This window comes from Silene latifolia, chromosome 5 (genome assembly GCF_048544455.1).
Source record: "Silene latifolia isolate original U9 population chromosome 5, ASM4854445v1, whole genome shotgun sequence".
Classification (NCBI taxonomy): domain Eukaryota; kingdom Viridiplantae; phylum Streptophyta; class Magnoliopsida; order Caryophyllales; family Caryophyllaceae; genus Silene; species Silene latifolia.
Window position 1 is genome coordinate 38,395,297 of NC_133530.1, and position 23,830 is coordinate 38,419,126.

General features: G+C 40.5%; 2 protein-coding genes across 3 annotated transcripts; both read right to left on the reverse strand.

Annotated features, from left to right (window-relative positions):
* Positions 1 to 8,893: 8,893 nt before the first annotated feature.
* LOC141655242 (uncharacterized) lies at positions 8,894 to 9,640 on the reverse strand. The gene has a single exon (XM_074462331.1). It carries the CDS (start codon positions 9,638 to 9,640, stop codon positions 8,894 to 8,896), a length of 747 nt encoding a protein of 248 aa, XP_074318432.1.
* A 4,666-nt stretch (positions 9,641 to 14,306) lies between these two features.
* Positions 14,307 to 20,508, reverse strand: LOC141657285 (uncharacterized). Of its 2 annotated transcripts, none has more exons than XM_074464461.1 (7): positions 20,343 to 20,436; positions 18,835 to 19,003; positions 17,106 to 17,837; positions 16,910 to 16,990; positions 15,937 to 16,028; positions 15,176 to 15,244; positions 14,307 to 14,768 (listed from the first exon to the last, which is right to left on the reverse strand). In XM_074464461.1, exons 2-7 carry the CDS (start codon positions 18,965 to 18,967, stop codon positions 14,322 to 14,324), a joined length of 1,554 nt encoding a protein of 517 aa, XP_074320562.1. In that variant the 5' UTR covers positions 18,968 to 19,003; positions 20,343 to 20,436; the 3' UTR covers positions 14,307 to 14,321. The 2 variants fall into 2 exon arrangements, with proteins under 2 accessions (XP_074320562.1, XP_074320563.1); XM_074464462.1 differs by having other exon boundaries at positions 14,388 to 14,731; positions 20,343 to 20,508.
* Positions 20,509 to 23,830: the final 3,322 nt, after the last annotated feature.

Below are 23,830 nucleotides of genomic sequence, written 5' to 3' on the forward strand. Positions count from 1 at the left end.
TGCCAATATCACCAAGGCCGTGGACACGATACTGAAATGTGCCTCCCTCTAAAAGGTGTCATCCTTGATATGATCGAAAAGGGTGAATTACCACAACCTCCCTCAACAAACAACAAAAATAACCATCCTGAAAACCCTATTGGACACAGTCAGGAATATTCCCTAGACTGCTCTCACCTCATCTCTCCTGATGATGAGGAAATCCATGCAATTGATGAGGATGGCATACAAAGCGCCATAATGATGCTCTCCGTCTCCATCAACAACATATTCTCAAAGCTGCAAGTTGCTATCGATGATTTGAACGCTCGGGTAGCTAATTTGGAGAAAAGGGTCGATCCTACCGAAAATGAACCTGACCATCAAGGAAACCAACCCTTGGTTCACCAACCAACAGCTGTTGAAAACGAGGAGTCATCTGATGGTTCCCACATCCATGAACCCACAAACAAAGAACAAGAAATCGCCTCACCAAAATACCCTTCAAAATACCAAGCAACATCCCCAAAACTTCCCACTGACAACAACCCAATCCTGCTTCCGCCCAGGATTGACAAAAACAAAAACAAAACTCAGAAAAACATCCCAAAAAACACCAATGTTAGAATCAGGGGAAAACATCAAAGGATATTCACAGATCTGGGAATAACATATGGCACCGCTCTGAGGATACTTTCTTCAGAAGGATTACTACAACCTATTGGTCTCACTCCGGATCCAGAACCAGAAAACATGACCCAATTTTGGAATGGCTATGCATATTGTCGATATCACAGAGGCAAGGGGCATAAAACTGAAATGTGCTACGAGCTCAAGCACGCCATACAAGATGGAATTGAGGATGGCAGGTTTTCCACCTTACTCTTAACCAGTCCAGACAAAGAAACTGGGCGGCCTTATAGGAACTTCGTCGATTTGGGTGATCGAGAAGATGAGTATTCTGCCGATCATTTGGTAAAAAGGAGAAAGGTAGATTCAACGCCATCCTATCAGCAAGGAGATGAGGCTTTAGTTAAACATGTCATTGACTTCCTTCACCCAAATTATGCATCCCGTTTGAAGGGTTGTAACATCAAAAGCGTCGAGGACCTATCAACAGAAATTTCTCGCATCGATGAGATCATTAAAGGAGGCTCAACATCTGAGACCCCTCTTAAAAAGCAAGTCTTCCGCATTACGGAAGTAAAATATGTGGAGCCTTCTCTAGAAAGAGCCACACACCCGCAAAGACAATTTTCAGACTTGGGCATGCCTTATGCCATTGCTTTTAGAGTGCTTGTCTCTGAAGGACTAATCCAACCAATTGGCCCCACTCCAGATCTTACACCTAAGAAAAGAGGCCGGTTTTGGGACGGTTCCCAATATTGCCTATTCCATAGGGGTAATGGGCACAACATAGAGATGTGCTGGAAGCTCAAACACATCATCCAAAACCTGCTCGATCGTGGCAGGTTGTCTTTATCAACCCTAAATCATTTAATGGAAAAGAGTGGTCCCCATGGATGCCTTACTCCTCAAAAACGGGACAACCTTCTAGGATCTTATCCTTCCGGCGTCCCAAACAACGAGAGTGAAGTGCTCAAGTGGGTCAATGCTCAAGACCAGACATTCAAGCCGCTGGATGCTGCAAAGGAGACCTTCGAAGAGGAAACATGATGATTAGGAGTTCGTATCTACGATTAAGTCTGAGTCCGAGTCCGAGTCTTAGGCTTTCTCATATCTATCCTAGTGTCTGTACTTTTATTCCTAAGTGACAAATTGGGGGCTGTCCCCATGAGTCACATGTATTCATCGAATCTGTGCTAACATCTTATTTATCTAAATAAAAGCACAATTTCCAGCTATCATATATTCTCCTCTTTACCATTTCCCGTTTACAACGAGAATTGATTTGAGAATTGATTTAAAACAAACAATATGTTCCAATTCAATGTGAGTACACTCGAGTGACGTTTCGTACCGAGTAAGCAGAGGACTCGAAACTCCGTGTCCATTTTCTTTACCTATTCCATGTCTGGCAATAAAAACCTTTCATTAGCACCCAATTTAGAACGAGCTTCTATCAACGGGATCCTATGACGAACCCAGATAACAAACCAAAACATCTCCCTGTTCATGATCAATGACGGAAGGCAAGCCCATTCCCCACAAAAACATCCCATCACCAAATTTCAACCTCTCACCTACGGGTACATCCCCATCCGCACCTTTACCTGCCTCGAACGAAGGACGGCAAAGAACCAATGCATCCAAGCCAAAGCTAAATCAAAAACCAAAACCAAAAGGTCGAAAGCCATTCGGCCAATCTCCAAACCAAAGCCAAAGCGAAAGGCCAAAATCAAAGGCTCAAGCCAATAGCCATTCCCTCAAAGCCAAAGCGAAAGGCCAAAATCAAAGGCCCAAGCTAATAGCCATTCACCCAAAGCCAAAGTGAAAGGCCAAAATCAAGGCCCAAACCAATAACCATTCACCCAAAGCCAAAGCAAAAGGCCAAAATCAAAGGCCCAAGCCAATATCCATTCACCCAAAGTCAAAGCGAAAGGCCAAAATCAAAGGCCCAAGACAATATCCATTCGCCCAAAGCCAAAAGTTCAAGGCCAAAGCAAGAACCGAAGCCGAAATCAATTCGCTCAAAGCAAAAAAACCAAAGCCAAAGGCTACTCACCCAACGTCAAGGCTAAGACTCAAGCCAAAATCAAAACAAAACAGGATTGAAACCCTTTTCCCAAAAAGGCCAAAATCCAAAGAAAGCATCCAGCACATAAAATCCTGAACAAGTGAGTCCAAAATACCAAGACCAGGATCAACAAGCCCAAAGCCTGGACCAACGAGTCCAACACATCAAATCCCGGACCCACAAGTCCAAAACACCAAACACTAAAACCTCAACCAAAACTCCTTCACCCCTAAGTCCTTCTACAGACTATTACAGGGAAACCTATTTAGGATCCTGGGGACTCCCCTCAAGATCATAACCCAAACTGCTTCATCCCTAAGTCCTTCTAGAGACTGTTGCAGGGAGACCTATCTAGGCTTCTGAGGATTCCCCCTCAAGCTCGTAATATCACACCTTAACCTTTAAGGTCCAGACATGGAAATCTGATCCCATGTTATTTACCAACCATTTCGTGCTCGGGCCATATCAAGCCGGAGACCCCATTCCGCACCACACTACCAGCCGTTACCCTTCAGCCTAAACACCACAAAATTCTTGCTCCAGATTTTTATCTGTTAAGCGAACCCATTATTACCAAGCTCCACATTCCCTAATGTTGAAGCCATTTCTCACCACAATCCCCACGGAGTCCTCGAATGCTTTGCTATCGAGAACGGGACATACCTAATCTACCCTTAGAGTCCACTTTTTAGTGTGCTCAAATGATAAGGATTTTTTTCACAAATTACACCTCTTCGATTCATGATCAAGAGGTATTTATCTCCAATCAACCTTCGAGTCACCGAACGGAATTTTCCGTCGTGACGCTCAACTCCAGATTTTTATCTGTCAAATAAACCATTATTACCAAGCTCCACATTCCATAATGTTGAAGCCATTTTCACCCTGACCCAGATACGGAGTCCTCGAATGCTTTGCTACCGAGAAACGGGACATACCCAATCTACCCTTAGGGTCCACTTTTTAGTGTGCTCAGATGATAAGGAACATTTTCAAAATTACACCTCTTCGATTCATGATCAAGGAGGAATTATCTCAAATCAATTTTTCGAGTCACCAAACGGCTTTTACCGTCGTGACCTCCACACTTTAAGGTCCTAACAACTCGCTTAGGCACACACATGCAGAACTACGATCTGGTTTGATTTCGCAAACACGAGAATACGTAGGCAGTCCTATTACAAGGGCACAACCACACCCCCACACACATTCAATTTTCAAACCTTCAATTTGCAACCCATTGCACACACACAGTTCAGAACTACGATCTGGTTTGATTTCGCACACACGTGAATACGTAGGCAGTCCCCCAACAAGGACACAACCGCACACCCATTTCAATCTCAACCATCACCATCAATCTTCAAAAGCCGCCCACCCAGCCGCAAAAATTAATCTTATACCTCTTTCTTTACCGGGGCTTCTTCCTTAAGACGTCGCCCATTCCTTGTTCTCAAGTTCCCACCTTCTCACTCTGGGGGCTTCTCTTTCAAGACGCCACCCATCCTTTATCCTCAAACATCTTTTGAGTCTCAACTACAATCCAAAATAAAACCGCCCATAGCCTAGTTCTCGGTTCGGACGATGACAAGGTCTTGGTTCCGCTCTCCGAATCATCATACCTCGAGAAGGGATCTCAAACAAGCAAACGGAGGCAAAGGTGTCCGGCGAAGATAATCAATTCTTATTCCCCAGCTGAGCGGATCTTCTACTGCGATGATCTGATACGCGCTGTCACCATATCTTGGCTAGGAGTTGCACTTACATGAGCAAAGTCTGTCAGGGTCATCCCCGTGTCGTGTCAATAACGGTCACGTGTCTCCAATCTATCAAATCACAGATCTACGAGTAACAAGACTCGCCTTTAAGCTTCACAACATTCAAAATTTCTATCTCCCCTCGCGTGAGATATTACGTGCTAGTTGCTTATATGCTAATTGCTCACATGCTTATGTGCTTACGTGCTTATATGCTTACATGCTAGTTTCTTTTATGCTAATTGCTCACATACTTATGTGCGTATGTGCTTATATGCTTGCATTCAACGTACTTGTCTATGCGACTACGGATTTGTGTGGTCATTAACCATGCAGATAATCTTGAGAAGACAAACTCACTCCAGTTGAGTACTGGGTTCTTCCCAACAAACGGCGACCCATCAAGTCCAAGGGCTTTAACCCCGTCGATTACATGGCATACGCTACCTCCCAGCGAGCAGCAACTCATATCCCCGACGAGTCCTGAGAAGTTTCTAACTCCCCGGCGAGTGCCGATTTTCAAATGGATGTCACACATGATATTTCCCACAGTCGATCTTTCGACCACCATGGCTGACGAGCCTTTGTCCGCAAACAAGATACAACTCAAGGACGTATCCCGAAGATGCCTCGGGTACGACTCCTTTTCACAAGCTGGCGAGCCTTTGTCCGCAAACAAGATACAACTTAAGAACGTATCCCGAAGATGCCTCAGGTACGACTCCTTTTCACAAGCTGGCGATCCTTTATCCGCAAACAAGGTACAACTCAAGGACGTATCCCGAAGATGCCTCGGGTACGACTACTTATCACAGCTGGCGAGCCTTTGCACGCACACGAGATACGACTCAAGGACATATCCCGAAGGTGCCTCAGATATGCCTCCTTTCTATGGCTGGCGAGCCTCAAAACGCACCACCTTCATCACCGGCTGGCGAGCCTTTGCGCGCAAATGATTGAAGAACGTATCCCGAAGATGCCTCAGGTATGATTTCTTCTTATGGCTGGCGAGCCTTTATACGTAGTCTAATGGACTTTAAACGACCCGAATTGGAAGTCGACAGACTCTAAAATGTTCCCGACGGCAGGTCCTTGGCTCAAACCTTTTTGAGTCGCCTCGACGTCGCAATGGTCTTCAGGTTGTAATCTTCGATTGGCCTGGAGATCATACTTTGACTTTCGCCCTATCCAAGCCTCAGTCAAAGTGGGGGCTCAGAGATACCCGATTCGCAACTTCCAAAAACCACCCGATGATGATCGGACTATAACGTGTTTTTGATATGCGTATGTGGATTGGCTATACATGAGACGGTTTAATGCACTACTCGAATATGAAAAATGATTTCAAAAGTTTTTTAACTTCATTTGCATTAAAATAACAATATTTAGAGTTAAAACCGTCTTCGGACCCAAAACCGACTCAGAAACCCGCAACTCGAGTCAACCTGAGTCAACCGAGTCAAACCGAATCTCGAATGTCAAAAATAATGCCATGAATGTCTTTATCATGTCATTTCCATTAAAATAACTCTATTTAGAGTTAAAACCGTCTTCGGACCCAAAACCGACTCAGAAACCCGCAACTCGAGTCAACCTGAGTCAAACCGAGTCAAACCAAATCTCGAATGTCGAAAATAATGCCATGAATGTTTTCATCATATCATTCCATTAAAATGACCCTAATTAGAGTCAAAACCAACACCGAGACAAAAACCGACTCAAAATTCAAATCCCGACTCACACGGGTCAAACCCGAGTCAAGCACACAAAACACCTACCTCAAGTAACACCCAAAACCATCTTATTAGATGCCCATATTGTTACACGACATCTTATATGAATACCACATATCAAACCAACCAAACAATGGATGGAGAATAGGCCACGTCCAAATTGAAAGGGACAGTACACCCCATTGAGTCACGGGGTGGCTCGCGCCTCAATGGGGTGTCTCCTTAGCCTCCAAGCAAAATCAACCGACCTACCATCCCACATTTCTCTATAAATACCCATCATCACACACCATAACCTTCACGCGAGCGTCCGCCCCCTCACATCTCCCTTAAACTTCTATACTCGACTTCCTAAGTCACAAATCGACACGTGTTTACGACCTACCGATCGTAAACACAAGCCTTACACATATTGTTTGGTACCGTCGCCGTGCATTCGACCGACCCATTCGACCAACTCAACATTAATCAACATGTTTTAATTAACATACTTTCAAACATATTTTCAAAACAAAATCCTTTTTTAAGGCACTCTTTTTAAACTTCTTGATCGTGAGTAGTCGCAACGAGAAAACTTATCTCTAAAGTCGTCTATGTCGCAAACATCATACACGTAAGTTTGAGGGTGTAAACAACTCATTTATTTCATGTATCTACTGTTTTTACGAGTTTATGAGCATGAACAATGCATAACACGATTCAAATATAGGTTAGACGAGCCAAAACCGAGTTTTGGCCTGAGACAGAAGCTCCTTCCTATGCAAGGGAGCTCGCGCCTCTTGTGGGTCTCGGGTCAGACTCATCCGTGTTTGAGTTCGTCTTTTCTTCAACACTTTCTTTTATTCTTACTTCTTTCCTTTTACGGTTTTTACCATTTCAAATGTTTTAATTCATTTTTATGATAAACATATTTTGGCCATTACAAATATCATCCTTGGTTCTTTATACCATGATGGTTTATTCCGTGACTCGATGATATTATTGGTTAATTACACTTTAATGGGTATTTTAACACCCTTTTCTTTTATTTAGCATTTTTCTCATTTGTTTACATTTGTAAACATATTAGTCATAATTCATAATCATCCTTGGTTCTTTATACCATGTCGGTTTAATCCGAGTACGATGACAAACTTGAATAATTACAAATAATTGAACTTAACATAATTAGTTCAAATCAAACATTTTCCTTTTACACATTTTATTATGCTTTTCAAACATGCAAATCCGACAACGAATATTACTAACATAATAGTAATTATTCCGAGTCATGGAAATCATATTTGCAAATCTTTCATCATAAATACGGTTTTAAACAACCTTTTCAAAAACTAGGAGACGCCCCCTTGGGTCGGCTCATGGCTCGCGCCCCAAGGGACCGCCTGTTTTCACATTTCAAAACCAGGGCAGAGCCCCTTCCATCGCCAATAGGCTCGCGCCCAATGGGCCGCCTGGCGTGTGATTCGCCTCGTTTTTAGCACTTGTCTAGGACGATCCCGATTACGGTTTATCCGAATACATGACGGATCAGATTGACAAGCTTAAGGTTTTTACACTTTGTCATTTGACATCCTTTTTCAAATAAATGGATCGTGTTAGGCATTATAACCCGAATTTGGTAAATGGATGTTTAATTTCCGTTCTTACATGCAAATCGACCATAAATCCAATTTCACATCTTATGCTTGATATTTGGATTAACAAACCGACTTAGAAAGCTCACATGTTAGGTTAAAACGTTTGGATGTGCATTCATGCATTTTAACCGTTCTATCAACTTTTGCACTTAAACAACCATGATCGATCAGTAGAGGCCGCTAATGCGGGCGGGATTGGGTGTCCGATTAAAGGGCTTCCCAATACGTACCCTCACCCCTTACTCAGAACCTTTGGATAGTGGATGGCCTTATCCAGGGCGCACGAGAGTCATTTTAGGCATAGAATGCTAAAAGGGGGACGATTCCTTATCTTTAGTACCTATGTCAAACACTGCTTTGTGCTTCGTTTGACCGAGGTATAAAGTGGATTCGAACGGGTTCCAGACATCCCACAAATGCTTGGTGGCGACTCCGAACATCTCTACACCGTTTCGGGGCCCTTGCCGAGACGAAACCGACCGATCTAAAGCGATCCGGTCGAAAGCATTTTTACGCCGCCGAGCGTGGCTTTCAAGAGACCTCTGCATGTCCACAGATTGGCCTGGCGTGCAGGTGGCCCGTGACCGCGGATCGGCTTGTGGCCCAAATCCGCAGACCGAGACGTGGCCCATGTCCACAAAAATACATTTGGCCCAACTATAAAAGTTGCGGTGTTTGATAAGATATTGTGACACATAGAGACCATATATTTAGTCTAATACATATCTAGATAAAATTAGGCCCAATTTCTAGCTAAAAACATTTCGGCAGGAAAATTTTCAGTTTTCTTATTCTTTTAGTATAAGGGAGATTACAATGATGGAATAGACTATAGACATGTAGATTGTGGCATAATTATCAAGGTAAAAACATCGGCTAATGACATCAAAATAATTCATTGATTGACTTTTATAAAAAGAAAAAGAAAAAACCATGTGCTATGGTTAAAGACGGCGGTTCATGTTGGAATCAAACATGATTTGTGGAGTATTGGACTAAATTATGAACTAAAATAATTGATGGCAATGTTTTAATTCACAACTTCCATATACAATACTCTTTTTTTTTTTACAGCTGTAAATAAAGATTTCACAGTTTAATAGCCTGCTTAGCTAAGCTATGCGCGAGGCCATTTAAATGTCTTGGAAGAAAACTAAAGCATAAACAATGAAAAAAGCTAAAAGCGCTCCGAATGTCCTCTAAGATCCCTTCAATCATATGGCTACCTCTGTCAACCTCTGCAATTTGATTGATAAGTTGCAAGCAATCCAATGAGATGTCCAGATGGTAAATCCGCTCCTCTCGTGCCCATACCACGATATCACGGACGCCCAACGCTTCAGCTTGCAGCGGTGATTCTGCCCTGGTACGCACTTTACTTCGACCCAGTTCCTGCCCCGTATCATCATACGCAACCCACCCGAAGGCCGCATCAAAGGTCCTGACCCAACTAGCATCCACTTTTACCCGTATCACAGCACATCCCGCAGGCTTACCTAGGATGTGCACAGGATTGCCATTGCGAATAGCCATAAGATCCCTTTGGGACGATCCGTCTTCCTCAATTCGCCTGTCACTCCGAGTCTGTTTTGAAGCCAGATCATTGCACAAGATTTGCGCTCTCTCCCCAACGACGTTATAGAACATATTCGTGATCAAATGCGAGTGCACAACCTGATCCTGGAATTTTATTCTATTTCTCAGAGTCCACAGACCCCACAAGACAGCCACAAAATGTATCACCTGGCACATCCCCTCCTCTCGTTTGCTCAGATAATGTATCCAGTCATAGATCCACTCAGATATGGGAGTGCCTCTAGCACCCTCTACCCTCATACCTAGGAACGAGCCTGCCCAGATTCTACTTGAAAAACCACAGTCCCTAAAGAGATGCTCAGAGGTTTCCATGACTCGTTGGTCTCCCTTGCACATACCACAGAAGGAGTCCACTTCAATATTTCGCTTGGAAAACTCTTGCCAGTCGGTATCACATTGGTAATAATTTTCCATATAAGAATTTTCCACATCTGTGGCACTGGTAATTTCCATAACCTTTTTCGACAAAAAAGTCGGCCTCGATCATTTAGCCTACCGTTATCCTTTACAGTCCCAGCATTTATCATATGTTCTTCGAAGATAAGACCATACCCACTCTTTACCGTGTAAATGCCCGACGTTGTGCGCGGCCAGTAAGCTCTATGACCCATTCGCATTTCACACCTCGGAATAGCAAGAATCCGTGCAGCCCATTCCTCCGTGAACATGCCTTCTATGAAGTCTTTATTCCAGCTACCATCAGGCCGGAGAAGATTCCTAACCTGTAGGTTAGCAAGGTGGCCATTACCATGGTTTAGCCATTCAATCCTAGGCTCCGGTCGCTCTCCCCCCACCCATCTTGCTGTCCAGACATTCAGCCTCGAATCAAGACCAGGCTTCCAACCAATATTTTCCATAACAATTGAGAGCCCATGCAAAATACTACGTATGCCCCACGGACATCCAGTACCCCTGATTGGTGACATACCCTGTAGTACTACTTGAGACCCAAAAAGCTTTTGTTTGAAAATCCTGCAAAAAAGAGATGACTCTCCAGAAACAATTCTCCATCCAAGTTTGGCTAGAAGAGCTTGGTTAAGACATTTGACATTACGAATGCCTAACCCACCCGCACTCTTCGGCAAGCTTAGGAAGTTTTTGCTGCACCAGTGGATATTATTCCCCATCTTACATCCCGTCCACCAAAATTGTGCCAAAATAGAATTAATCTTTTTTGCCACACTTACCGGAACTTTAAAGACCGATAGAAAGTAATTTGAGAGATTGGATAGAACCGATGAAATCAGAGTAAGACGTCATGCTGGTGAGAGAAAGATCCCATTCCACGAAGAGATGCGTCTGGTGACATTATCAATAAGTGCATTGAAGATGCCCTGTTTTGATTCTTTAAATTCCGCTGGGATACCCAGATATTTCCCAATACCATTGTTCTTCCTGATATTGAAGGCTTTCATAATTCTTTGTGCTTTAACCAGGGTAGTACTCGGGCTGAAGAGTATCCCTGATTTATCCACATTTAACCTTTGACCAGACGCTTCACAATAATCCTTTATGAGTTGCACCAATCGGGTCACCGTATCCCCTTTATCCTTGAAGAAGAAAACTGAATCATCCGCAAAGAAAAGATGTGTAATTGGCCGAACCCCCCCTAACTAGTTGAATTCCATGAATCAACCGAAGGTTATGAGCGTGATCAATGTTGCTGGATAGCACCTCCATACACAGTATGAAAAGGTAAGGGGATAGGGGGTCACCTTGCCGTAGACCACATTTAGGTTTGAATTGTGGTAAGGGGATGCCATTTACCAGAATTTCATAGCTTACCGTCGTCACGCAGCTCATCATGAGCGTGATCAAATGCTGTGGGAATCCGTACCTTACCAACACTGCTTCCAAGAAATCCCATCTGACTCTGTCATACGCCTTGCTCATATCTGCCTTAAAAGCACCCAGAGCCTGTCTCCCATATCCATGAGACGAGATTTTATTGATGGCCTCATGAGCCACGAGGATATTGTCACTGATGCTCCTTCCCGGGAGAAAAGCATTCTGTGTCTCACTTACTAACGAGCCCATCACCTTTGCCAGTCTATTTGCTATACATTTTGTCACAATCCTCATCACCACGTTACAAAGACTAATAGGACGGTAGTCCGTAACTCCCTCCGGTTTTTCTTTCTTTGGGATAAGCGCAATAAAAGTCCTATTTACCTCTCGTAACACCCTCCCAGAATTCAGGATAGAGAGGATAGCCTTTGTAAATTCACTTTTGACCATTGACAATACTCAGTTGTTCATATTAGCGTTAATCGATGAAAATTTGCAATCATACCTTTATCCGCGAGATATATTCAGATTACATAGAGGATTAACCCGTATCATGGTGTACCTTCCTTTTGATTCTCTCCCTTTTCGCTCAATTTTGTAGAGTCGTGCTGATAACGTGTTATAGAATAAGAATTAGAGAAAAAAAGGGTGGAGAGAAAACAAGCAAAAGATTGAGAGAGGAAGAGAGTTATCCCTTATTCATTACTGATGGGATATATATAGTACAAAGGAGAAGGGTGAAATAGAACCATAATTACATATATAATGGGTATAAGCCCAATGGACATCCACACTAACTAATATTTCATAACATTTTTTTACCATAATTACAAAAAAAAAGTGTTTTATTTTGTGAATCTTTCCGCATTATTAGATACACGTTAGAAAAACCGGTCTATATATTGGAAGGTGCGTAAGACCTTTGCAAAACCAAGTTATGATTGTTGCTACGGCCGAGCCTGCTCGACATGCACTCGTGATCAGCTCGGTCAAAACTCAACTCGAGATCAGTCAAACTGAGCTCAGGATCGAGACAAGCTCAACCCAAACCGAATCGAGCTGGAGCACACTAAAGCTCAGCTCAGAAGCTCATTGTTTTTTAAATTACTTAATTATCAATATATTTACTTAAATTATATCAAATTAAAATATTAGTTTATAAAATAAAGGGTTTTTTCTTAGAAGGTACTTAATATTTAGGTCACTTTGCACGCAAGTACCTAACATTATTTTTTTTTGTCAAAAAGTACCTAAAGTTTACATGTCATTTGTTAACAAGTACCAATTAACGTTTTCCGTCAAAAAAAAAGGTTGACCTTGGGGTTTGTCTTGACGGAAAAATATGATTTATTTTACTCTCTTTATTCTCTTTCTTTAAAATTGATTAATCACATAATTTAACTTTTTTTTCCTCATATCCACCCATAATACCTTATATATCAACTCTTATTATTAAATTTAAATTATGTGATTAATCAATCTTAAAGAAAAGGATTAAGGATTAGGGATGTCAATTTCACCCGCATCCATCAAAACTCGATCCACCCGATCTTAAAAGATGGATGAAAACCCGATTTAAATGGATGATGGATGGATGACGGATGAAACGGATGTGGATGACGGATGGGTTGGATGAAGAAATTCCACCCGCCATCCACCCGCCATCCATCCATCACCCGATTTTATTATTTTTTATTTAATTTTTTTTAAATATAACACATTATTAAGATATAAAATATTTAAATTTTCATATTTTTCTACTCTCAATATAAATATTTTGTAAGCCTACCCACTAGAAAGTTAAACTAAATTAATTATCTAACTTTATTTTTGTAGAGGAAAAAAAAACATCATTTTTTTAAACTTGAAATTATAAATGCACAACACCCGTTTATCACCCGATCCACCCGTTTCATCCATGGATGATGGATGGATGGATGACGGATGACGGATGATATGTTTCACGGATGACGGACGGGTTGGATGAGATTTTGAAAAGACGGATGGATGACGGATGAGGCTTCACCCGACCCGAACCCGATCCATTGACATCCCTATTAAGGATAGAGTAAAATAAATCACAATTTTCCATAAATCGAACCTCAAAATTAACTTTTTTTGACTGAAAACGTTAATTGGTACATGTTAACAAATTACATCTAGATTTTAGGTACTTTTGTGCAAAAAAAAAATGTTAGGTACCTGCGTGCAAAGCGGCCTAAATGTTAGGTACCTTTTGACAAAAAACCTTAAAATAAAATAACATAATAAGCGTTATTAAAGCTAACAAAAAAATATACTCCCTCTTATTCGCTATAATGTTCCCTCTTTCCCGAAACGGATTATTCAAGTAATGTTCCCCTTTCCTTTTTGGTAACTTTTACTCTTATTTTATTCATCCCTCTCTCCTATCACCAAACCCCACACGACTCTTTTACTCCTATTTTATTACTTTTCTTAATATTTTGGCCCCATAACTCCTTATTTAACTCCTAATAATTCATCTCTCTCTCCTAACACTAACCCCACTAATGTCCTTTATTCATTTTTAATAATATTCCTTAAGTATCGTGCCAAAGACAAGGGGGAACATTATAACGAATTGGAGGGAGTACTAGTTTAAATTTGAATTTTTAACTCAAAAATTACATTATAATAATGCTCAAAAAAGTGGTAGGCAAACAAATCTCGAGCTCGAGTTCGGGCTCGTAAAATATTATATGAACCGATTCCGAACCTTAATTTAAAAAGCTCGGGTTCGGGATCGAACTCGATTCTTACAATATGAGTCAAGCTCGATCATAGATGACCTCGAGCTCTGCTTGGCTTAGTTACACTCCTATTCGTTACTATCATTGTGGACAGCACACACCCTAAGCTTCCCCGTCTACTGGTGTAAGTGGAGTTTCGGCTCACCATGCCCCTTATTTAAAGAAGAAATAACAGATGAAATAATTTACGGCTTTAATGTCTAATATTGCCTCAATAATCGTCACCACGCCCAAGAAAACTTGGCATCCCAACTATGTTCAATCATTTTCAACACCATACTCATTAAGCCATCCCGGGTAAGATATAACCTCTAAATATTGTTCTGAAGCTCTCTCGCTGAACTCCTAGAATCCTAGAACCATCATCGTAGTATTAGGGCCGTGAATTTGCTGATAAGTTGGTAATTATCATCGTCCGTATTGCACTTATATATGGGCGGGATTATCATACCATTCATACGTATGTTGTAGAGTGCTTCTTTAAACGATAAAATTGAACAAGAATTTCTAGGGACATACAGTGATTGTTTCCGAGTTTCAACACGTACGAAACTACAGTGAACAAAATCCCAGTACAAATGGACATATATCAAACAGATGGATAAAGTCCCAGGTGAAGTTTCTAGATAAACCTTTAGAGCCCTAAACCCACAGTACGGCCGTCTCGCCGTCGTAGGCCAGCAGTGTATTGCTTCTCCAAATCGACTTGCAGTTTCTCTGCATCCTGGCTGCTTGCTGGTTTTGAGGCAGTCTTCACTTCGCCCTTCACACCCTACAATTGGCCATATGTACCAAGGCAACCTCAGAGTCTGGAAAATGTGTTAGTAAACTGGAGTAACTGATGATAAACTTGTTGGATAAAATACAACAGAGTGTTTTTACAACAACATTATCCCAAAAGTTCAATCACTATCGCAGTGTATTGCTTCTCCAAGAGTTCAATGACTATCGCAAATGTGAGGTAAGAGAGAGGGGGGGTTCGGATTACGCATTTACGCAGCCTACCCTTGTGTTAGCAACACAAAGAGGCTGTTTCTGAATGACTCAAGATGGAAACTGTATCAGTAAGACCAATACTTCACAAAAGAAATAAGCGCAACCACTTTAGTGAGCCGTTTTGATTTATTCCATCAGAATCAAGGACCAAAAAGTACCTATGCTTTTCAAAAATAAACTGTTGATAAAGCCAATGTAACAAGGCATAAAAGATAATTACCATGAGTTTGTTGAACTTCTCTTGTCGTTCACGATCAGAAAACATGGCTGAATCCCAGCGGTTGCTAGGCTGTATATGCATATCAGAGACACAGTAATAAAAAAACTTAAGTGTCGAACGAAAAGAAAATTTAAATTAATCCCAAACTAGAGCAGCGTCATTTTTTATTCCATGTTTTCTTATTTTCAAAACAGTTCTAGGTTTTGATTATTTACTCTATTTTTGGATCCCTGTCTGATGGTGTAATAATTCTGTTCCTAATATCATCATTATGATTAATAGTTAATTTTGTGCTCTTTTCCCTTCAATCAGCGTCTAAGTTCTAACTGCTAACCTCCTCTCCCTGTCAAAACTACCACGGCTATTTAATCATCTCACACTCATTACAACACCCACTCCCACCATCACTACAACCATCAATCACTACCCACCCTTTATGGCTTTACCCATTACAACACCCACCTCCATTACCACATCGGATTAATCCCTATGCTTCACCGGCGAGTATAAAAAAAAGTAAAGGGTTTTTCTACCTAGTACCCTCGTGTTTTTTGAATTTTACGCGGTGCCACTAGTTTTTTACAAACATCACTAGTACCCCTAAACTTAATAGAACTTCTTAAATGCCTAGTGCGGGCATCTAGGGATTGATGCTTTTAACTCTCAAGTTCAATACCCTCAATGGTGGAAGCCACTGAATTTTAAAAAAGTAAAGAGAGGGGAAACATCAAGTATAACAGAGGGAAGTAATCAAGATGTACCTCTTCTGTAGGGGTGCTTTTTTTGCTTCCCCATAACAGCTTCTTCTTCTGATCAGCAGTCATTATCCCAGTACTAGTGAGGTTCTTATTAACTGCGTGCAACACCCCAAACATAATATGCAACCCAAGTTAACCCTCCAGACAGAGTGGAAATATGCGGGGCACAGAACAAGGATTGGAAGTAAATATGCAATTATAAATCATCTCTGTCTCTGAATCTCATATCCATTTGAAAATCTTAATTGTAGAACTTAGAAGAACCAACATGTAAAATCAAATTCTCAAAGCTTTCAATCTCTATCCTAAGTACACATAACCCCACCAAAAAGAGGATTTTAAGAGAGGGGATAAAATGATCATTATGCAAGATTGATTATGTCACTAAATCTAGGATTTACCATACTCGTGTCTTCAGGATTACAAATCCGGACCAAGCAGAAAGGCTATACAATGAAATTCAGATAGACGCTTTGACCTGTTACAACCTCACCACAATGCCTTGAGGGCTCCCAAAAATTGAGGGGAAGGGAGTTGGATGTAGGTAGCATTACCCCTATGTAAGCAACACATAGAGGCTGTTTCAATGACTCAAAATGAAATTTACGTCACAAAATTGCACCGAATGACTGCTACTTCACAATAAAAAGAAGCACAATCAAGTTAGTGCGCTACTTTGCTTTATTCCATCATAATCCAGAACCGAAGATTAACAAGTCGTCGGCTTCATAGGAAATAGAACAAAACTTTGGCTTACTATTTAAAATAAAAACCTCTTCTCTCATATCAACTTCACTCAACAATTCACCCATTGCCCATAATATTATGGCAGACAGAGGCATAAATGTGTAGTAAGAGAACTCCACATAAGAGACACAAGAAACACGGTTTGGACTTTATCTACACAAACCTAATAATGCATCTGACAATTGGAAACAGTTGAAGTCAAACAAACTTCTTGAAAAAACGTAGTTACCTAATTCGGCAGCTTTCATAGCAGCAACTTTGGCAGCATCCACACCAGCGACAGATTCAGATCCATTAGCAGGAGCATGATCTGGGATACGTTTTAGAGTCACATGTGTCATCCACCGTGAATTCAGTTTTGACAAAGATGTGTAGAAAGAAGAGCATGAAAATCAAAAAGTAAAAAATAAAACCAGACATCCCACCTTTTCTCGTTTCAGTATCTTCGGAGCTGAATAGCTTTGGTCTTTTTGCAGTAGTGTCGTCACTCACAAGACTATGTTCACCTTTCGTTCCTGGTATATTCAGTTCATCTCCATGACAATCCACTGGATCATTTTTGTCCTGTTCACATTTTGATGCACCCACATCCTTCACATCATCAGTTTCCCATTTTGATTTATAATCACTTCGTTGCCTCACAGAATCATCGAAGGAAGCTGTACGGTCACTTCTATGATCTCTAGAGCTTTTATACTCCCTCTTGTCATCTCGATGATCTTTATCCCTAACATATCTATCGCGGTCATCATACCTACTACTGCTACGTCTCCCATCATACCCAGTTCTATCAGAAGACGGCTCTTTCTCTTTGTATTTCTTGACTGCAACATCAGATTGATCTCGTGAATGCCTATCCACGTCCCTGTAGCGGTCTCTTGACCTATTATAGTCACGCTCACGGTCTCTCGAGTCAGAATGAGCGACAGCTCTTGAATCTCGACCTGTTCGATGACTTCTGTCATCTTCATCAGCGTGCTTTCCATATTTAGACTGCTCATCATGCCTATTGCCTCTTGAAGAGTGTCTGTAAGAGTCACTGCGCTGACCATGTTCGCTCCGACTGGATAGCCTGTCATCCACCCTATCCTCTTTCCTCCTCTCAGAGTCAATCACGTTATAATTTCTTCTAGATCTACGATCATGCTTTGGGCTCCCTGAAGTGAACAGTCAGTGGAGGTTCAGTTTTGAAGCATGCGTACTTCAAAATGAAAACAAAACAGTAAATTTTGATGACTCAGTAGTCAGTATGGACCAGAATCACCAGACAATAATAGTACTCATGATAATTTGAGAGCTTAATCCTTTGACCTCTTGTTCTCCATCTATATGTGGGCAACACTTTGTGGTATCTTTTCCATACATGGGTGTCACTCCATTAGTGTCCTTTAAATCAATATGCTCAATTACTTGTCAAAAAGAAGTATGGACCATAAAAAAAGCCACCATTTTAAAACAATTTGAAGCTCAAGAAAGTGTAGGATATTCTTTGGAGTAATATCCCCTCATCAATTCATGCAATCGCTAAGATTTCACATATGTATGGGGTGATCAATATGCAATCTTGATCCCAAAAGCAAGTTGGTTAATTTGTATATACTAAAAAATAGAGTGACACTAGCTAATCACGATCTCTTTTTCAACTGCTAGCATTATATACTCCCCAGCTCAACCACCTCTAACACAAAGCTCTAACTGATAACATGCATATTCACAAGTTCAAGGCCTTAAAAGAGTACAAGGATCCCCTAATTCCAAAAGCAGTGATGTACATTATACCTTTCATAATGATAATACATCACATTTTCAAGAAAAAAGACGTAAATTAATGGTAAAATAGAAAGAAACTAACAGCAGTACGTTTGTTGTAGTTGTACTAAAAGTAGTGTTAGATGGACACTAGCAGAGAAAACATTATAGCAAATGTTTAAAATGGCATGGGATGGGAAGCTTGAGCCAGAGTAAAGAAACAAGACAAGTACATAGTAGGAAGTCGGACAGCAGCAAGTCGTATCAGATTACCAGCACTTATTAGAACTGAGAAATCAATGTGAAGAGTTAAAATTAAAACATCTAATAAAAGCCTCCGTTCTACAACCTTTTGAACAGATATAAAACAATAACCACACATAATTGCAGCAAAGAAAGACTGACCATCTTCATCAGACAATTTATCCATAGGGGAATGACGTCTATATTTTCGATGAGCTGTCTCATTTGTGGGCTTGCGAAACTGGGCCTTCTGTTCATTGCTTTCCTCGTTGGGAGAGGGTACATCAGAATCCATAGTGCAATGTTAGGCAAATTTAATCTACCAATTGACCTGCCGAATTAAAAGACGTTGAATGACACACACTTTCTGTAATGTACAGTGGAAAGAAGTGCAAATGATAATGCAGATAGACGAACAAACACAAATTGCATCGCCTTAAATAATCCTACGATATAACGATTATAATACCATTACCCCAATCACTCAATGGCGAGGTAATTGGAGGTTAAACGTATCAATGCAACTTTTCATTGTTACTAGGTGACCCATAAAAATTGTGTCGAGAATTGCATCAACAAACTACTACTTCACAATATTAAAAGCGCGCACAATTTAGTGTCTCATTTTTCTTTTAATCTTTTATATTCAAAAGCCATATATCGCCATGATTGACTCTTCTAAATGTAAAAATTGCGCCCAACATATCCTAAACAACTAAAACTAGTCGTTATAGACTCGCACACGACTATACACTGCAAAAAAATCATCATCACTGTGAATGATATCACAATTACTTGCACCCAAATGGCCAAATGTTCATTGATTTGTACAGAACAATTTCAACATGTACCAGCATAAGCAACAACAGCCTATTCTCTAACTCCTTTTAATTTAACACACACAAAAATCAGACAACTCCTTGCCTATCTACAATTGATCCAAACAGACGATGTTGTATTAGCTGCGGGGCAGGGACCCAGGGTACATGATCAAACAGTTGCAACCACTAACCTACAGAGCAAAGGAGCGCAACACAGCCTCTGAACATAAACCGTCATACTGAAAGTAATTGATATGAAACCTGAGTACTTTCAGAATCAATAACAAACGCCTCCAATAAACTACCACAAAAAGCTTTTCTCAAGACTCAGAATTCCGTTCCCTAAACAAAAATTCCTCTTTTACCGTCCCATCCTCCAGCAACTACGACAAAAGAACCACCACCATCACCGCCTAGCTTACTAATCCCACAAAGCGATATATTTGAAGGCCTAGATGTACGCAACCTTACCACTAGCTAGTAAAAACGCGGTTGAGAATATCGCAGCATAGCATATGGATTAATCTCCAAAACTAATTGAATTATTCCAAATAAATTGAAAATAAAACTCTGAAATAGCAGCACCTAAATCGAGCAGTAACAAAATTAATGAATTAAAATTAGCAAATAATCAACCCTAAGATAATTAATCGTCTGAGTTAGAAATGCAGTAAGGCGAGTAACTAATTAAACCCTAGCCAAATTTTATCGAAAAAATGAGTAATAATTCAAAAAAAAAAAAAAAAAAAAAAAAACCAAATCAAATTCATTGCTCGAAATCAATGATGTTATCGAAAAGAAGATTGAATCGCAATTGAAATGAAAATGGGGAAGAGCGTGAAAATTTACCTAGAATTAGGGAGTTCGTCGAAACTCGTCGTTTTCTCTCCCCACCGCGATGGTGTTGGTTTTAGAATAGTGTCTACTGTGTAGTCGGGCTCGTGTGACACCTCAGATTATACTAAAAGAATAAGAGAATGAATTTTGTTATAATTGAGCTTTTATTATATCAAATCTGTAATTAGGCTTTTATTATATCATATATGTAATTGCACTTTTATTATATTATATCTACAACTGGACTATAATGAACTTTTTCATTTCCACCGACTAATACAAAAACATTAATAATATTATATTTTACAATTAAATTTCAAATTGAGTTAAATATCAGTTGTATAATTGTTATTTTCTTTAATATTTCTATCTAAAAACCGTGCATTGGCGCGGGATCTATACTAGTGTTTGATTAATAAAATTGCAGTCCGTCTCATTATAGACGGACACTATAGACGAATAGTGTCTCTCTCACAAATTAAAGTGGATAGTGCAAGTGGATGTATCCATTTCCCAACCATTTGCACTACCCACTTTAATTTGTGAGATGGACACTATCCGTCTATACTGTCCGTCTATAATGAAAATTGGTGATAAAATAAAGGGGGCCTTTCTTTTGTGTATGGGTATGTCATATCTCCGAGTGATGTGCGTTTGGAATTCGATTCCCAATTTTTTGGTTAACTAGTTGTTGCTCCGTGCCCGGTGCGAAACCCCAATTTTGTTAATTATTTAGACGACCTAATTAGTAAGTGTCATAGCTGGAGTGGACATTGCGATTTACGTCTCATAAGTTCTAGATAGAAGACGATAAGCACTATACCACGTACAGTATCCAAACAAAGGAATTAATAGTAGGCTAATTTGATAACTTTTTTTTTTTTGGGAAAAGGTAAGATATATATATTAATGACAAATCACCCATTACACTTTACATCAATTCACCCACACACCTTAGCTGCGTGCTAGCAGACTATCAATCCACTACTTTGCTATACTAGACACTCCTAGCTCACTTTTACTTCGAATCCTATTACACACATTCATTCTAGTCATTTGAAACACCACTTCAGGCCTAGGAACTACCTGATCTAGCCTGCAACAGTTTCTGTAATACCAAATTTGATACATCAAATTAGCAATTCCAACAGCAATGACCTGTTTTTGACCATCAACGATGGCAATCTAAGATGAATCCACCAGTCAATCACACCATGCTCAGGAATAGACATCTGCAACCACTGTATCAAAAGCTGCAAGCACCTTTTACTGAACAAACACTTGAAGAATAAATGATCAATGGTCTCCTCATCATCCCCACATAAGAAACAGCAGTTTGACTGAATAATATGCATCCTATTCATCCTGTCCTGAGTAATCCATTTGATAACTTATACCTCGAATAATCCATTTTTTCAAATCTTATACCTAAGATAATTTTCTTTAATATCTTATACCCAAAATCTTAATTTCTTCAATACTTAATACCAAATCTCAAATAAAAACCTAAATTGACTATCTTACCCTTACTAATTACCCATCACCACCATTTGGCCACCACATTAACCCATCCCCACCATATTAACCCACTAACCCCCCACATCCACCACATCACCTCATCACCACCACCTCCAGTCACCTCCTCTCGTCGCCGGTACCACCACGAGCCACCAACGACAACCACCGCTTCTCTCTCCTTTCTCGCCTCTTTCTCTCTCCTTTCACCCAGATCTAGCCTTTTTGTGTTTTTTTTTGTTTGGTGTTTGTATGGTGAGGAGGTGTCGGGTTTGGTGGGCTGGAGAGGGAGGAGGAGGAGGTGTGTCAGGTAAGGTGGTCGACAATGGAGGAGAGGCTGTGGTGGTAGGGTGCATGAGTTGTGGTGGCAGATCTAGTAGTGGTGGAGGCAGAACGGTGACTAGGGCATGGTGGCAACGAGAAAGAGAGATGAGGGGTGGTGGTGGTGAGTGGTGGTGGTGGCCAGGAGTGTAAGAAAAGAGGAGAGAGTATGAGGTGGTGGGTCGTTTTCCAGTATGAGGTGAGTGGTGTTGGTGTTGTCGAGTGGAGGGAGGTGACCGTGGGGAGTAATGGTGGGTGGGGTAGGTGGTGGCAGATCTGGTGGTGTATGGTGTGTGGGGTACGCGGTGTTGTGGGTGGTGTCGAGTGGTGCGTGTTGGTGAGGTGATGTGGGGGGGTTAATGGGTTAATATGGTGGGGATGGGTTAATGTGGTGGCCAAAGGATGGTGATTAGTGAATTAGAAAGGGTAAGATAATCAATTTATGTTTTTATTTGAGATTTGGTATTAAGTATTGAAGAAATTAGGATTTTAGGTATAAGATATTAAAGAAAGTTATCTTAGGTATAAGATTTGAAAAAATGGATTATTCAAGGTATAAGTTATCAAATTAGCCTTAATAGTATTGTAAACGAACAGTCCATCAGTTGGACATATACGTACACGGAAAACAATTAACACTATACAACTTAGCTTGCACGTATTCGAAATAAGATAAATTCAGTAATGCAAGGTATTCATAGTAGTCTGTTACGAAAAACTTTGCAACCAATGCCTTGAGTAGTTTCTTAGTTACTGAGACGCAAACGACCGCCCCAATAGCTTTCAAATAACATGTAGGACTGTAGGTCATTGTATACTCTGCCAATTATTTAGGGCTGATTTACGGGATCTAACTTGAAAAACGTCTCTTACGATGTCCTGTGCAATTTAAAAACATTTATAGTCAAATAGGTTTATCTTACTCTAAAATAGCATGAGACAAGCTTTGACGACACTTCCTACCATAGTAAAACTCATCAAAAAAAAAGTACAACATAGCAAGGGAAACTTACAATGGCCACCTTTCCCGGGAAGTCCGACATCCTTAGGACCACTGTAGACATACCCTTTCTTCCCACGGACTCCTTGGCTAGAAGGGCACAAGGTGTAGCTTCCATCAAATTGTTGGTTGTCAACTTGTCAGCCTTTGTTGTATGCCTATCACAACATCAAACCCGTCATCCTACGCAAGAATAAATAACAATCAATGTAGTTGTAACGCCGAGTAACATCATATTTTGCATCGAACTCGTCATCCCTCCCTCTTCCTCTCTCTCCCCCTTTCCCTGTGCTTATTTCCCTATAAATCTGCACAAATAAATTTGAACAACACCAGAGTCTCTCTCCCTCCTTCCCTCTCCCCATTTCCCCTCTCAAATAGTGCAAAATCAAGCACAATCGCTCTTCCACTCTTTAGGCATAATCGTCAAATGAAATTGACAACAAACAACATTTATATATAACATGGGAAGATATGTAGTTCATAACTTAATGAACATATTACATGGAGGAATGATTCATTGGTAACTTTGCAAAGAGAAAATTGACAAAATTTATATGAAAGGCTTTTTTATCTAACCTAAACTGCAGTCATTGGGTCATGGTTCCACGATAACATAAAGTGCCTTACTACTCAGCTTAAGCTACCTTGAAACATGTGAGTG